Source organism: Schistocerca piceifrons, chromosome 1, assembly GCF_021461385.2.
Source record: "Schistocerca piceifrons isolate TAMUIC-IGC-003096 chromosome 1, iqSchPice1.1, whole genome shotgun sequence".
Lineage (NCBI taxonomy): Eukaryota > Metazoa > Arthropoda > Insecta > Orthoptera > Acrididae > Schistocerca > Schistocerca piceifrons.
The window spans coordinates 256,564,871-256,579,527 of NC_060138.1; the positions used below are offsets into that span (position 1 = coordinate 256,564,871).

At 38.5% G+C, this 14,657-nt stretch overlaps 1 protein-coding gene across 1 annotated transcript in view; it reads right to left on the bottom strand.

Moving 5' to 3' along the window:
• Positions 1-1,099: 1,099 nt before the first annotated feature.
• LOC124784477 (protein LLP homolog) overlaps positions 1,100-14,657 on the bottom strand; it is a 28,345-nt gene continuing 14,787 nt past the window's right edge. The window contains exons 2-3 of the mRNA XM_047254103.1: positions 13,563-13,727; positions 1,100-1,968 (exon numbers count right to left, since the gene is read on the bottom strand). Of these exons, the coding sequence (XP_047110059.1) occupies positions 1,730-1,968; positions 13,563-13,719 (396 nt within the window). The 5' untranslated portion in view covers positions 13,720-13,727 and the 3' untranslated portion in view covers positions 1,100-1,729. The remainder of the gene's footprint in view (positions 1,969-13,562; positions 13,728-14,657) is intronic.

Below are 14,657 nucleotides of genomic sequence, written 5' to 3' on the forward strand. Positions count from 1 at the left end.
TTTTACGCGAGGATTTACAGAAAAGGAAACTTCATGAAAAAATTTTCCCTCGCACACTAACTGATGAACAGAAAGAGGACAGATGGAAGAATTTCTGCTGAACTACTGGACAGAGCTAGACATGATCCCATACTTCTGTCAAAGACTACTGCTGGGGATGAAAGCTGATGTTACCAGTATGACTCACACAAAGCATCAAAAGTGCTAAATGCTGGAGTCCTGGATCACCAGCCTCAGAAAATGTCAAAAGACAACCTTTGAGAACAAAGACAATATTGATTGCATTCTTTGGTATTAATGTTCCTCAACATCAAACAGTGAAACAAACTCTTTACATCGAAGTCTTGAAATGTTTGTGACAAGCAATTCAACATCGCTAACCTGATCTGTGGCATTCTCAGGACTGGTTCTTCCTGCATGATAATGCAAGACCTCATACTGCTTTATCTGTTACTGAGTATCTGGCCTGACATTCTGTTATTGCCCTCCTGCATCCACCATATTCACCCAACCATATTCCCCAAGCGAAAAGGTGACTGCAAGTAAAGCTTCATCAAGATATCATAAACATCCAACGGGCTGTCACAAATGAGCTTACAAGCATAAAAAAAACAGATTGAAAATTTCCCTATTTCTTCCAAGACCTCCAGAAACATTGGCAACTGCAATTTTCTATTTAAAAAAAAAATTGTCCCGGAACTTTACTAATAAAGACTGTATATAAACACAGATTAAACAGTACACTATTTTACTGCCTTTTGGGGTGCTATCAGGCTTATAGAGACACAAAAAGACAACTACTTCAGAAGGGTTAGAATGTAATCCAAACCAAGGAATAACTGCAACAGTGTATGCTATTGTTAAACTTCCTGATGATGAGTCACACCTGTATAACCCACAAAACCCATGGTGGTTGGGTTTGAGTCCAATTCAGACCATGACTTCTGACCTGCTAGGATGTTTCAAAGTAGATAGTGGAAATTCAAAACAGGATTCAGAGTTATGAACAGATAAAAAGCTTCTGAGTCCAGAGTGGTCACAGAGCAATGAGTGATATAATTAATACAGTATGAAATAGGAAGCAAAAAATAAAAGACAGTTTAAGATCATCACATAAATGGTCACTGCATTTCCGTGTTCTTCTATAAGAAATGTGTAATAATTGTACTACTGATTCATTCAGAGATGTTGCAAGTATGGTAGACTGGAAATGCAAATAACCAGCCAAGCTCATGGCTGCATAGACAATTTCACAAATTGCAGATTGTAGTCCCTGACTTCCAGCAAATTATATTTTCAAACATGCCTGACCTGTCTCAACTAGAAGTGTCACTTATAAGGGAACAGTAACAACAGGTAACATGTGCACTTCTTTGGTTGCTACATATGCCAAACTGCTTCTCCAAGTAAATAATCGTTATAACATGCTGCAGCATTCCATTTCTGTTCACAAGCCCAGAACATAGAGAAGGAAGTCCTGGATGGACTGAACTTCTCTTTTGAAAACAGGGTATTACGGAATGCTTAACAATATATGACAACTCTACAATTACAAATGTTTTAAATCATTAACTTAAATGTATTCCAACATATTTAAATAAAAAATATACAATGGTATTTTTACAAAATACAATGTATCAACTTATGTCTTAGATCCACAGAGCTCATATGTTGCCAAGAAACACTTAACTGCCACATTTAGAACTGTATCACAACTAGATATTTAATGTTAATTTGTCTTCTTCCTTTTCTTAGCAGCCTTCTTCTTTTGTTTCTTTGTTATTTTGTTTTTGCTTGCAATTGCTTTTATCTTTCTACTACTCATCCACACAGGATAGTTACCATATTGGTCCCTGAGAGTTTTCTTATTGTACACTCGTTTCTTATCATGATCCATTTCCTCTTCTGGGGGTGTACTGTATGTAGAAGTACTGGGGTGTTCCGCTTGCAATGATTTAGGATCTGCCACTGTAAAAGGAGACATTATTACTAATTACTGCACACTCATTAAAGCTTTTCCTTCTTACGTTATACTTTGATACAGAGCATGAAACTGTGGATATGAAGGGTGAATGACTCATAATAAACAAAGTGAGAACAACAACAAACTGAGATTTTGCATTTCATGATGGCTTAATTATGGTATATATGACAGAATCAGAGCAACCTTAGTTGTCTGCATCTCCTGAAACAAGATGAGTAACAATGACAAAACGTAAATGTGCACGGGAGTGGAAAGAACAAATGTACAAAATATTGCCTAACTTAATCCATGAAACAATTCATAATTTCCCCCCCCCCCCCCCCCCACTCCCCACCCCCTTCAAGAAGGTACCGTGCATTATTGGTGCCAGTTCAGTCCTCAGCCAAGATGTGTCCTGTGGCATCATCCTAACAGATCTACAGAGCATTCACATGCACAACACTTTATCAATAATGGACAAATGACTTGCAAAACTATGAATTAAATTCTTCTGGGTATGTGACCACCATGTCAAGGTATAAAATTCTCCGATGTTTCAGCCACTGTTGCAAATGACCTTTCTTAGGGTGATTTGCTTGCTACTGAATGAGAAAACGTAAGTTCTTATACACTAATGGAAGACGTTGTTTTCGTGATCTGATACAGCACTGAGGATGAGGAGGAGGGATCTTGCACATCTTTTATTCGTGTTTCTTTTGTTTCATGTTACTGGAGAAAATAAGACTTCACTGATTGGCGTTTGCTTTATTTACTGCTATTGGTGCTGGCAGCCAAGATGCTGGAAGCCTGTACCTGTCTCCTCTATTCATGCCAGTGGGTTGTGTGGCTATTGTTATCACCCCCCTAATATTCCTCCTCGTGGTAAGTGGCTGTTTCACTAGTACACAGGCATCTCAAAATACTGTCTGTTTGCCACACTCACTCAGTTTTTCTACCACCGCTGACTTGGCGTGTTGTCTTAGGCGGATGTGTCTCATGTTCAGATACGCATGTGCTGATAGGTTGTGCCATCTCACTTACATATACGAGTCCTCACTCGAAACTGATTTTGAAGACACCAGCAATATGTAGCTTGTTGACTGTAGCTTTTGATGAGCCAAGAACATCTCGTATTTTGCTGTTGCTTCACAAAAATGGCTTGATACCTGCATGGTAGAGAAGTTTGGCCACACATTCAGTGAGCCCTGGTAAGTGTGCTAACAGGGCAAGCATAGTGCTTCCTTCTGCTCTTCACTATTGCCTTCATCCTCTGTCCCCATAATTTTGTCTCTCATCTTCATCCCATAACCATTGGCTCCAAAGATGGATCTAAAGTTCTGCAGTTCCACCCTAAGATGTACTTCTTCACTGATGCCATGGACCCTCTTTGTTAAAGTGTGCAAAGTAGATTTCTTCTGTGTAGGACAGTGGGAGGAGACATGCAGGTACCTGTACATGCGGCAGGATGGGGGGGAGGTGTCTCAATTCTTTGTAGTCCTGTTTACCATTAGGCTTCTGGTGAACTTCCACACAGAGGAAAGGCAGCACCACATGCTTTTCTATCTGCACAGTAAACTTGACTTTGCTGTGCTGCTAATTGAGTTATTTGTGAAAGTTCTGTAGCTGTGCTTCTCCATGTGGCCAGATAATGAAGGTATTATCCATGTACTGGAATCAGCTTTCTGGTTGTAATGGGGTGAACTAAAGGAGCTGTTTTTTCAAGTGCCTCCATTAAAATGTACACTGCAATAGACAAGAGAGAGGAACTCATAGCTATAAGTTCCTCTCTCTCTCGCCTACTGCAGCAACACTGCATCTGCCTTTTCATAGAACAATAACAATAAATAAAGGAAATACAAATGAAGGGTGTCTAACACCCCTCCTCCTCATTCTCAATATGCTAACATACCATGAAAAAAGCTTCTTCCATTAGTAGATAACAACAAAAGTTCTCTCATTTGGCAGTAGGCAAAACACACTGAGTAAGGCCATTTGCAACAGTGGCTGAAACATCGGAGAACTTTAACAGCAGTATTTACATTAGCAGAATAATAATTACAGCTACTAAAAATCATATGTTTTTAGGTTGATTAGTACCTCCAATTATTCTGGCAAGAGCAAGCCATTAATATTTATTTTCCCCAGGGCAGCAGGTCAAGTACTGAAGTGCCAATGCATGCACACTCAATGGTTAGCCTACACTGACAGGCACAGTTCACTTAGTGATGCAGTTACGACCATACAGTCAACATCACATCATAAAGTTTGTAACGTGTTTGTGAGAACACTGTTTGATGCAGGGAAAAAAGACACCAACACACTGATGTGTGTACATATTAAGGTACAATGTATAAAAATATCTGCACTTATACCCATTACACCCCTTATATTGACAATGCAGTCAATTTTATGGATAGTGACTATGGTGACACAAGCCTACACATATACTTGTGAAACTTTCCACAAAACACACACACACACACACACACACACACACACACAAAGATATTCAGCTTACAATTTTCTTTCAACACATTATTAAGGGACCCGGTTATTAACTACACTCTTCAGTTCACCTTTACACCAAACAGAATTTTGAAACTCTGTGCCACATCGTTCTATTAGATGGCAAGTGAGGTGGTGAAAAGACAGCTGCCCTCACATTAAAATAGAAAATAACATTGATATATGGCACACTGACATTTTGCAGTCCACAAGTATCGTAATTTGGATGGTCTTCCCATCACAGGATAAATCCCTGTCTCACTGAGCAATGTTCAATTTGAATACAGATAATCCCCACTGCAGACATTTTTTGAGTGCATCATTTGCTAGTTAAGTCCTTCAAATTTCCATGCTTCCTGGAAGCTAACAGAATGTTTCTTTTGTTTCCTTTTTCGAAAACTTGTAACATTTGGGGGAAATTTCATAGAATACAAGTGAGCAGCTAAGTGATTTCTGTCTGCAACTGCGAGTCATTCTCTCTAATAAATACTGATCTATGCCACAGCCTCCTTACATTGCACTAGTCCCTCTGTTGGTGGTGGTGGTGGTGGTGGTGGTGGTGATGGTGATGATGATGATGATGATGATGATGATGATGATGATGATATGATGACGATGATGATGATGTGGGGGGGGGGGGGGGGGCACTCAACTGCGCAATCATCAGTGACCATACAAATCCCCAATTCTTACACAGTCTTCTTTTTTTTCACAGTTCAGTCTAGCCACTGTCACGAATGATGATGATGAAGATGAAATGATGAGAAAAACACAAACACCCAGTCCCTGGGCAGAGAAAATCCCCAACCAGCCGGGAATTGAACCTGGGACCCTGTGATCCACAGGCGGCAACGCTAGCCACTAGACCACGAGCTGCTGACTCCCTCTATCGGTGGCAGCTATTTTCTACCCTTTTTGCTACCCACCCTCCTCTCCCCCCTCTTTTCTCCTTACTTTGTCTTAATCTTGAGTTCAATCTTCTACAGTTTCAAGTATTCTATGTTTAAAAGGCTTCAGTTACCTTAGATATTTTGCTGTTTCTGCTCACTACTATTCCTGTGTTTAGAGAGTATTCCAGTTTTTCTCATATCTCACTAAATAGTTTCAATTTACATTAAGAAATTCATCAAAATTGTAAAAGAGGTCAAAAATGAATTGTCAGGGCAAATCACTATTAACATGAAATATTAAAATTTCAAGTGAATGGAAAAGAAAACAAATTCTTTATAATGATTCCTTAGATATTTCTAGAATGAATAATTAAGGTGACCAGAACTTACAAGTGAGACTCAATCGCTCTACATTCACCAACATGGAATCTACGATTAGGATTAACAGTACTGGGGAAAAAATAAACAGACAGAATATCACATAAACACATTCATTTTTGCACCATAGAATTTTATCCTGCAGACAGCTTCATTGGTATAGAGTTGGAATGTAGCATGCTGCTACAAGAGCTTATTTTCACACAGCTCACATTTGGATGCAAGCAGAACAAATTATGCATACATCCATCAAGGTTTCCAGGCACAGCGTGGAACGATACATCCACCGGCAGCAGATTTAAGGGCTGCCACAGACTACCATGACTCATGTGTTACAAACAGCTGATGTTCACAGCAATCTCCCCAATGGACCTACTGACGATATCCCTGCTCTTTGTGGTTTTCTCCTGGACTGTGATCTTACAGGACTGTGATCTTACATACCATTACATCTGGTTAGCACAGAGATTTACTTCTCTGTCCAATGTGGTACTGTTTTAGGTCACTATTTAACCCACAGTTGTGATTTCAGTGAACAAATCCATGGCCTACAGGCACAATGAGAATGTGTTTCATATTCAAGCCTTTCCAGCCGAACCTGCAAATTGGTCTGCACTGACAAGTGAGTTATTCAACAAACTTCCAGAGCACTGTATTGGCCCACCTTCACAAGTTCTTTGTTGTGTATATTTATTACTTTATGTCACTTATTTGTAAATAATCTGTGTCTCATAAAATCTGTGGTGTTGAAGAAAAGCAGGCTTACAATCAAAGGTTAATATAGCAAGTCTGAAGTTATGCATGAAAATCAGTTATAATATGACTAAAACAAAGTGTAATCAAAACACCAACAAGAAAACTAAATATAGATTAACAATGAATTAGAGAACCAGCTGACTAGTTTTTGTACATAGGACAACTGAAAACAATGACTACACGGACAGCAAAATAAACTAATGGAAGAGTAAATATGACCTTTAATGCTCTTCAAAAACTGAACAGTTTTCAGAAATAAGCTCCCAATGCGCTTCACAAGGAAACTTTAAAATCAGTGTTTGGTTTGCCTCTGTAGCCAAGATGTCAGCATGTCTTACTACCTCGTGTGGGGGACTATGTTTAAATTCCCAGTACTATCAGTGATTTTCCTGTGAGAAAGGGACCGGAAAGTGGTGCACTCATCCCTATGGAATCGACAGAGGAGTTACCTGAATGAGAAGCAGTTACCCCAATGTCAGGCAAGCTGAAAATGGATGGGAGAGCAGTGCACTGACCCCATGTCCCCCCCATGCCCAATAAAAATGATACTACAAGACAGACGATGACACAAAAGCTGATCAACTCTCATATCCCTTTGGACCTAATCACAGAGATATTCCCATTGTAAAAAAAAAAAAAAAAAAATCTGTGTGTATTAACAGTTTTTACTTGTGGCACTAAGACACTGACTTTCAATGGGAAAGAGAGAGAGAGAGAGAGAGAGAGAGAGAGAGAAAGAAGGAAACTGGTGACAGCTCAGGAGAGACTGGAAACAAAGAAATGAATCAGCGAGCAAACTGCAGTGGAAGAAATGATTAACATTGTAATGAAAATAAAAAGTAGGTGGTGGGGGGGGGGGCAGGATATACAGACAGGCCAGACGAATGGACAGCTGAGGACAGCTGACAGAGCAAGAAAAGTCTATGCTGGATTACAATGAATAAGGAACACCAAGGCAATTATCTAAAAGGTAGATAGCTGGCATCAGGAAAATGCAAATGCAATATGGATGTGGATACTTGAAGACCCTAATGCATGGAGAACTCCGGATTATAGACCTTTATCCAACAAAGTATGTCAAATGACTAATGATAATTGTATTTTTGCATTATGAATAACTCTGACACAATCAATTGAAACACTGTTTCAGGGTGTGTACGTGGCCGAGAAAAAAAAAATTCCCGAATTTCCCGGTTAAAAACACACTGTCTCCCAGATGAAAACACACTTTTTCCATGTTAAGTAACAGTATAATTTTCCTCATAACTTATCAATCCTTTCAGTGGTTGTGATTTTATACACCGGCGTAGAATTTCCAGGCACTTTAGAAGACGAAACTCAGGGGAAAAACACGTTTTAGAAAGATGTCTGAAGTGCAGCAACATGCACACTGCATATTTTTGTATTACAAAAGTATAAATTCCAATTCCACCAAACGGTGCATGTTACTTTCCGAAGGACTGAAATAGAGATTGCGATGCGCTTTTGTAAGCCAGTCGTAGCACATGACAAACAATCTCGCCAGCCGATGACAGCAGATATTCAGAGCATAGAACACGTGATATAGTCAGCCAAGAGCAACATCACTTTTAAGTAGCACTAACACACAAATAGGATAAGGTAATGGTTTAAATTAATATACATAGTGTTGCTACAAGAAAAGAAAGGCTTTTACATATAATATTGGTCTCTAAGATCAATAAGCTGCAAGAGAAGCTAAGCTTTCACATATAATGTTTTTTTTTTTTTTCGTGTGTTACACTTTAAGATATATCACACAAAGTTCTAGTAAAATTTTTAACAACAACATAAATGTCTGATCTTCCGGGCTCGAAAATATTGTAAATAGTCATCCTCAAAGATTTGGTTTTTGAATGAGAGTCAAATGCTCTGTGATTTAAGAAATTCATCGGACATTGTCCACAGAGTCCTTCTTGTGTAAAAGGAAATTTACTTTGAAAGTAACGCTTTTCAAAGAACCATTCCGAATATTTTCCCGCGACCTGTTAAAAATAGATTCGCTTCAGCAGTTGCCAGAGAATAACAGGTGTCGCCGTGCTTGCGCAGCTACGATGACGCAGGAAGCCCGTACGTTCGTACGTGTAAAACATTAAAAGATCTTACATTATGGCATAAAAGAAACAAGACATTAGAGGATACTCCAAGAGCATTGGAATTTTCTTGGAGTACCAGTACTGTATTATCTAATTTTTGGCTCTTTATGAAAGCATAATGCCATATGTGCTAGAAGATGAAAACATGAGCTTGAAATACAGTTAACAGTTGAAACTAGCGAATAGTGTGGAATTGAACACTTCATTTCAAATAAATTGACTGCCTCAGCAGAAAAGATTAACAAAAGTCAAATTTCTTTGAGAAATCGTCAAAAATAACTTCATTGTTCTGCAAGGCACTCAACGCTTGACTGTCAAGAAGGTGGAAACAAAATAAAATCTGAAACTAACAACATATTTTAGCCTTCCGTAATTATGTGAATGTATTTTAATTCACTTGATAGCTCCCGGCCAAGACATCTGTTCTGTTTTCATTTGACGTGAGAGCAATAAATGAAGAGGAAACAGCAAAATCACTTAACGTAAACACAGGTCATGTGGAGACTACCACCTCCCCACTACAACTCAGATTGCTCTGTACATCAGGTCCGGATCTACGGTATTTCCAAACCGGGGCAATACTAGATAGTGGCGCTACCCCTACCTCAAACGTTTGAGGTTGGACACCAAAAAAAAAAAAAAATCGACTTTTATAAAATATCTTCATTTTGTAGTGCACATCTTTCTAAAGATTCTGATACGTAAAACATATATGTTCGAGGGAATGTAAGACATGTTATTTGGTCTTAAGTGTGCCAAAGTGCAGTGCCACGCATCTTCACACAGCACTCTTCTGTCGCACGTCTCTAAATTTCCCTCTGTGGAATTCAAATATGTAATATTTTGTAATGGGTGCCATCACACTATATTCAGGACAGCGGAAATTAAAATGCCCTGAGGTGTCTCTCCTGTTCCCAGTCGGCCGGTTTGACATCCTGCCCCTCTTTAAAAAAATCTCGCAATTAATACTGGATGTGATTGTTTGTAACCGGCAGAACAAGTACTCTTCACAAAATTTGCAGTCTTTACTGCCTATTAGCTAATAACTTGCTGTTTTGTGTGACTTAAAATTAAATATAGGATACATAAAATGAGTAAAGACAAGTGACAAGCAAGACAGTACACATTTCTTCAATCCTTAATTTCTCTCTAACCTTGCTGCAGCTTTACATGATGTCCTTTCCTTTTTGTGAAAGGATCTATTGTCTCACCAAACTTCATCAAACGTTTTGCCACTTGAAAAAATGAAATGTTGTTGCCTAATACTAAAAAAGCTGTTAATACAAATTGAACCCAAAACCAGATGGAATATAATTCACGAAGTACCAATATCAAATGCCTATTAGGCCAACTACAAGCAAAAAGTTTTATGTTAGGAAATAGTTTCACATTTCATTCACACTCTCTAGCTTCTGAAGCATTAGATCGAAAAGTAGTAGTACAAAATTTTTATATAAACTTGGAATCGTCATATTCTTCCATAATTTGTGTTTGAGTCCCATTTCTTCTCCTTCCTTGTTAGAACAAGGAATCTTGTTATCACTAATTCTGTAACTATTCCTGCCAGTGTCAAAACTTATTCTCTGGTTAACTTCACTAACCCTGCCACAATCAATCACCGGTTTACTTAACTTTACTTAACTCGCATTTATTCTCCGGTTAGGCGTTATTACGTGTTCGTATAATGCGTTTTCCGCACTACTCCCAGAATAGAACTTTAGCGGCTGCTAGCCAGGGACTGTATAACTGGCCCTTAGTAGTGTGGCAGTCTGGCCAAAAATTTTCTGTCAAAATTTCATTTTCTTGGATACACGGAGGAGACAATACACAATATTTGTTGCCTGTTATTCCTTTTATTTGTTTATTTCCACTCTGGTAGTCTGAATCTCTGGAATTCCCTAGCAATTATAACAACACTAATCATTTGCAAACCCAATGAACCACATAAACGGCGAATGGCATTCACCCGTTCAGCTTTATTCTGCTCAGCTTGTATAGACCCATCTCCTTTGGCCTGCAGGAAAGTTTACTTCTAGATGCGACAATGATTCCCCTGGCAGAGACATCATGTACACTATGCACGCATTCAAAGATACCCCTGTTTGCCCCCGCCCCCTAGTTCTGGGCCTGTTGCGCATACGTGAATCTGGGAGCTTAGGTGCACCAGTAAAATTTTTCCGGATAGCATCTGTCTGCTTGCTGCTATTGCTTATACTGCTAACTGCCACACTTCTGTAGCCAGAAGTGGGAGAAGGTACTACTGAAACGTGACTCAAGTGCACATGCGCATAAGCTCGCTCGCAACCGCTCAAACGAATCTAATGTAAACAGTTGTGATGTCACGCTCATCGGAGGCAATTTGTTGTCATGCATGGTCTTCCTAAAGCCTTTGACACATTTTACTGCTGGTAAACGCTTGTATGAGCAATGTGTTTTGTTGTTTGCAACTTAAGATTTATTTTCTCTCGCTCGTTTTTTATTGCTGCAGTATTATTCTGCAGTAGCGAGATACAGTAATATTCTTTGTTAGAATATTGGTTCTTACCAGTCGAAGTTACAAAAATTTAACTGAAAACTAAAACAATGAAAAATTCCCGGAATTCTAAAAAGTCCTAGGTTTTTCCCGGTTTTCTCCCGGATGAAAAAATTCCCTGGTTTTTTCCGGATCTCCCGGTTGTCCCAGGTCGTATACACCCTGTGTTTACTGACAAGAGGAAATGAAAAATGAATGTCTTTTTGTTGAACCACCAGTAAACATATTTAATGTAAATATTTTATAAATCTAAGAATCAACTAGCACAGAAAATCCATAGAAGAAATTCCGGTACTACAAAAAAACCAACATCACCACAGTACAATAAGTCCAAATGTCAACTAGCTCAACAAGTGATGAAGAGACTGAAGAAATGCATGATGATATAAAAGAAATTATTCAGATAGTTGAAGGAAACGGAAATTTAATTGTACTGGGGACTGGAATTTGATAGTAGGGGAAGGAAGAGAAGGAAAAATTGTATGTGAGTATGGACTGAGGGAAAGGAATGAAAGAGAAAGTTACCTGGTAAAATTTTGCACAGAGCATAATTTAATCATCGCTAAAACTTAGTTTAAGAATTATGAAAGAAGGTTGTATAGGTGGAAGAGACCTGGAGACACCAGAAGGTTTCAGACTGATGATATAATGGTAAATTGTAAGACATTTCAAGAAGCAGATGTAGATTCTGACGTAATTTATGGTTATGGACAGTAGATTAAAACTAAAGAAACTACAGTAAGGCAGGATATTAAGGATGTAAAATGTGGGTAAGTTGAATGAACCAGAGACTGTTGAGAGTTTCAGAGGGAGCATTAAGTAACAATTGGCCAGAATAGGGAAAGGAATGCAGCAGAAGAGAAATGGGTAGCTTTGAGAGAGGAGATAGTGAAGGCAGCAGAGGATCAAATAGGGAGAGATAGATTCAGTCTACAGGAAAATTAATGAGGCTTTTGGAGAAAAGAGAAGCAACAGTATTAATATCAAGAGGTCAGATGGAAAGTCAGTCCTAACCATGGAAGGAGTATATAAGGGTCTATACAACGGAGATGACATTGAAGGCAATATTATAGAAATGGAAGAGGAGTTGCCAACATTTTAACCTCTACTTTTAACTGTACTTGCTAGTGCACTTAAAATTTTTCTCTTCAAAACTTAAATGCACTAACACAGTGCAGAAGAAGATTCTCCAACAACAGTCAATTGGAACTGGACCCATAACCTGTTACACTTAATGTGTTTCAAGTTACCTTGTAGCTTGCAGATCAACCAGTTTTCACTTAGTCATAGTCTAACATACACAGCCACGACACTCAATGCTGTGGAAGTTGTTACTGTCTATCAGCTGGAGTGATACTAGTGCTCCTAGTAGAGAGGAAGATTAAGATTAATATTTGTTTTTAATTATTTTTGTACTTAATTTATGAAATTGTTGCTATATAATATATCCCATGCACTAGTACATTATCAAGAGACAGGAAAGACCACAAAATAAATGTAAAAAAAGGGCTGAGTCTCATTCATTCAATGACATCAGCAACAATATTTTTGTGTATATTTGCAGCTTATTTCGCATGAAAGCAAGAAAATATGCACGATAAGCATATATTTATGTTGTTACTTGTTCTTAGAATGAAAGTTTCACACTCTGCAGTGGACTGTGCACTGATACAAAACTTCCTGGAGGATTAAAACTGTGTGCCAGAGCTAGACTCTACCCCGGGTTGTTTGACTTTCGGTGGCTAGTGCTCTACCCACTGAGATACCAAAGCACAACTTACAATCCACCATCACAGCTTTACTTCTGCCAGTACCTCATTTCTTACCTTCCAAACTTCACAGAAGTTCTCCTGCACAAATTCTCCCCCAAGTTCCGGAACCTAGAGAAAGTCCTAACCGTTCTGAGTCAGCATATCCAGACTGACATAGAGGTAGAGATGGTTGTTACACAACGATTCCAATCCCTGGCAACAGATTTCTAAGACACAGGGATATAGAAGTTGGTCCCACAGTATGACAAATGGCTGAATTCCAGTGATGAATTGTTTGAAGGTACCTTAACACCTCCTGCATCTGTCCCAATAAACCTTTTAAGAAAATTATGTTTTGCTTGAGTCACGCCCCAGGGAAACTTGTTTTACAGATGTACCTCGTATGAATCATTAACACTGCCATTGGGTAAAATAGTCTACAGCATCTAGTAATGAACACACTTTAAATATCTGCATTCACACAATACTGAAAGACAACTGACACAAATGTGAGAGTTCTTTAGGAAACAGAAAAACCTCCATAAATCCTAAGGAAATAAATAATTACAAAACTGTAATGTGTTTGCTATGTTTCACATAGTAGCGAAGCGATCAATAGTGTGTACATCTCACTATACTAGAATGCAACTTATTTTCTATACATAATCTTACCTGTTACAATTTCTGAAATGTTTTCCATGTTGGCATCTGAGCTTCCATCATTAAGGCCTAAAATATTCTTAAGTCTGGCTAGCTCCTTCTGACCATACCGTTCTCTCTTAACAGCTCTCATTTTCCTCTTCCATTTACTACGCAAACTTTTCGCCATCTTCAGTTCTGAAAATTAGCAAAGCATCAAATACAAGGAATTACAAAAGCTGAGCTATTGTTACTGATGTTGCTAATATAGGCCTAAAATTACTGTTTTCCAAATGTGGTTTATGAGCCAGCCATGGAAGTACCACAGTAACTGGTATTGATATAGTCTGATAATCATCAAAAATTAAAGTTGCAAAATACTGAACCCATTATCTTTGCATGTACAAAGCTTTGTTGAAGATAATATTTACACAAAGCACCTGAAGAAAAGAAAGAAAAAAATAAAGAGAAAGAAAGAAAGAAAGAAAGATAGATAGATAGATAGATAGATAGATAGATAGATAGATAGATAGATAGAAAGAAAAATCAAACCTGAGGTGCACTGGAAATGGGGAAGACCATATCTTCCAATTACCATCACTTTGGCCCAACAATGTGAGCCATTAAGACAAAGTCTCAGTAATGTTGTAGGCTACAGTATAAGAGAAGGCAGAGATGAAAACTATTAGCATGGTGGGGCTGGCAAAGGCTGACCCTCTTAAACCAAGTTGATAAACTGAGTCCACTACATGATGGCTAGAGAATGGATTCCAAGTGAGGTGCTCTTTGATTACGCAATCATACTTCTAATTTCGAGGAAAAGCATTATTGTTCTCCCAATTCCTATTGGTAATATCTTCAGTGAAAACTACTCTAGTGGTGTGTTAAAGACACTTGTACATTTTCACCTAGATGAACTGTGACCAGTGGCTCATTAAAAAAATGGCTGAAGAAGAAGAAGAAGTAGTAGTAGTACAACATCTCTGTAGGACATTACCTGGCCCATAAAAGGATTAACAGAAATCGTAAAGCTCCTTTTGTAAGTATTATGATGTAAACTCATGTCTGCTTATTTGAGTGTCCTCCTACAGAAAAAAAGGACGTCGATCTCCATCGCTCACAATGTAG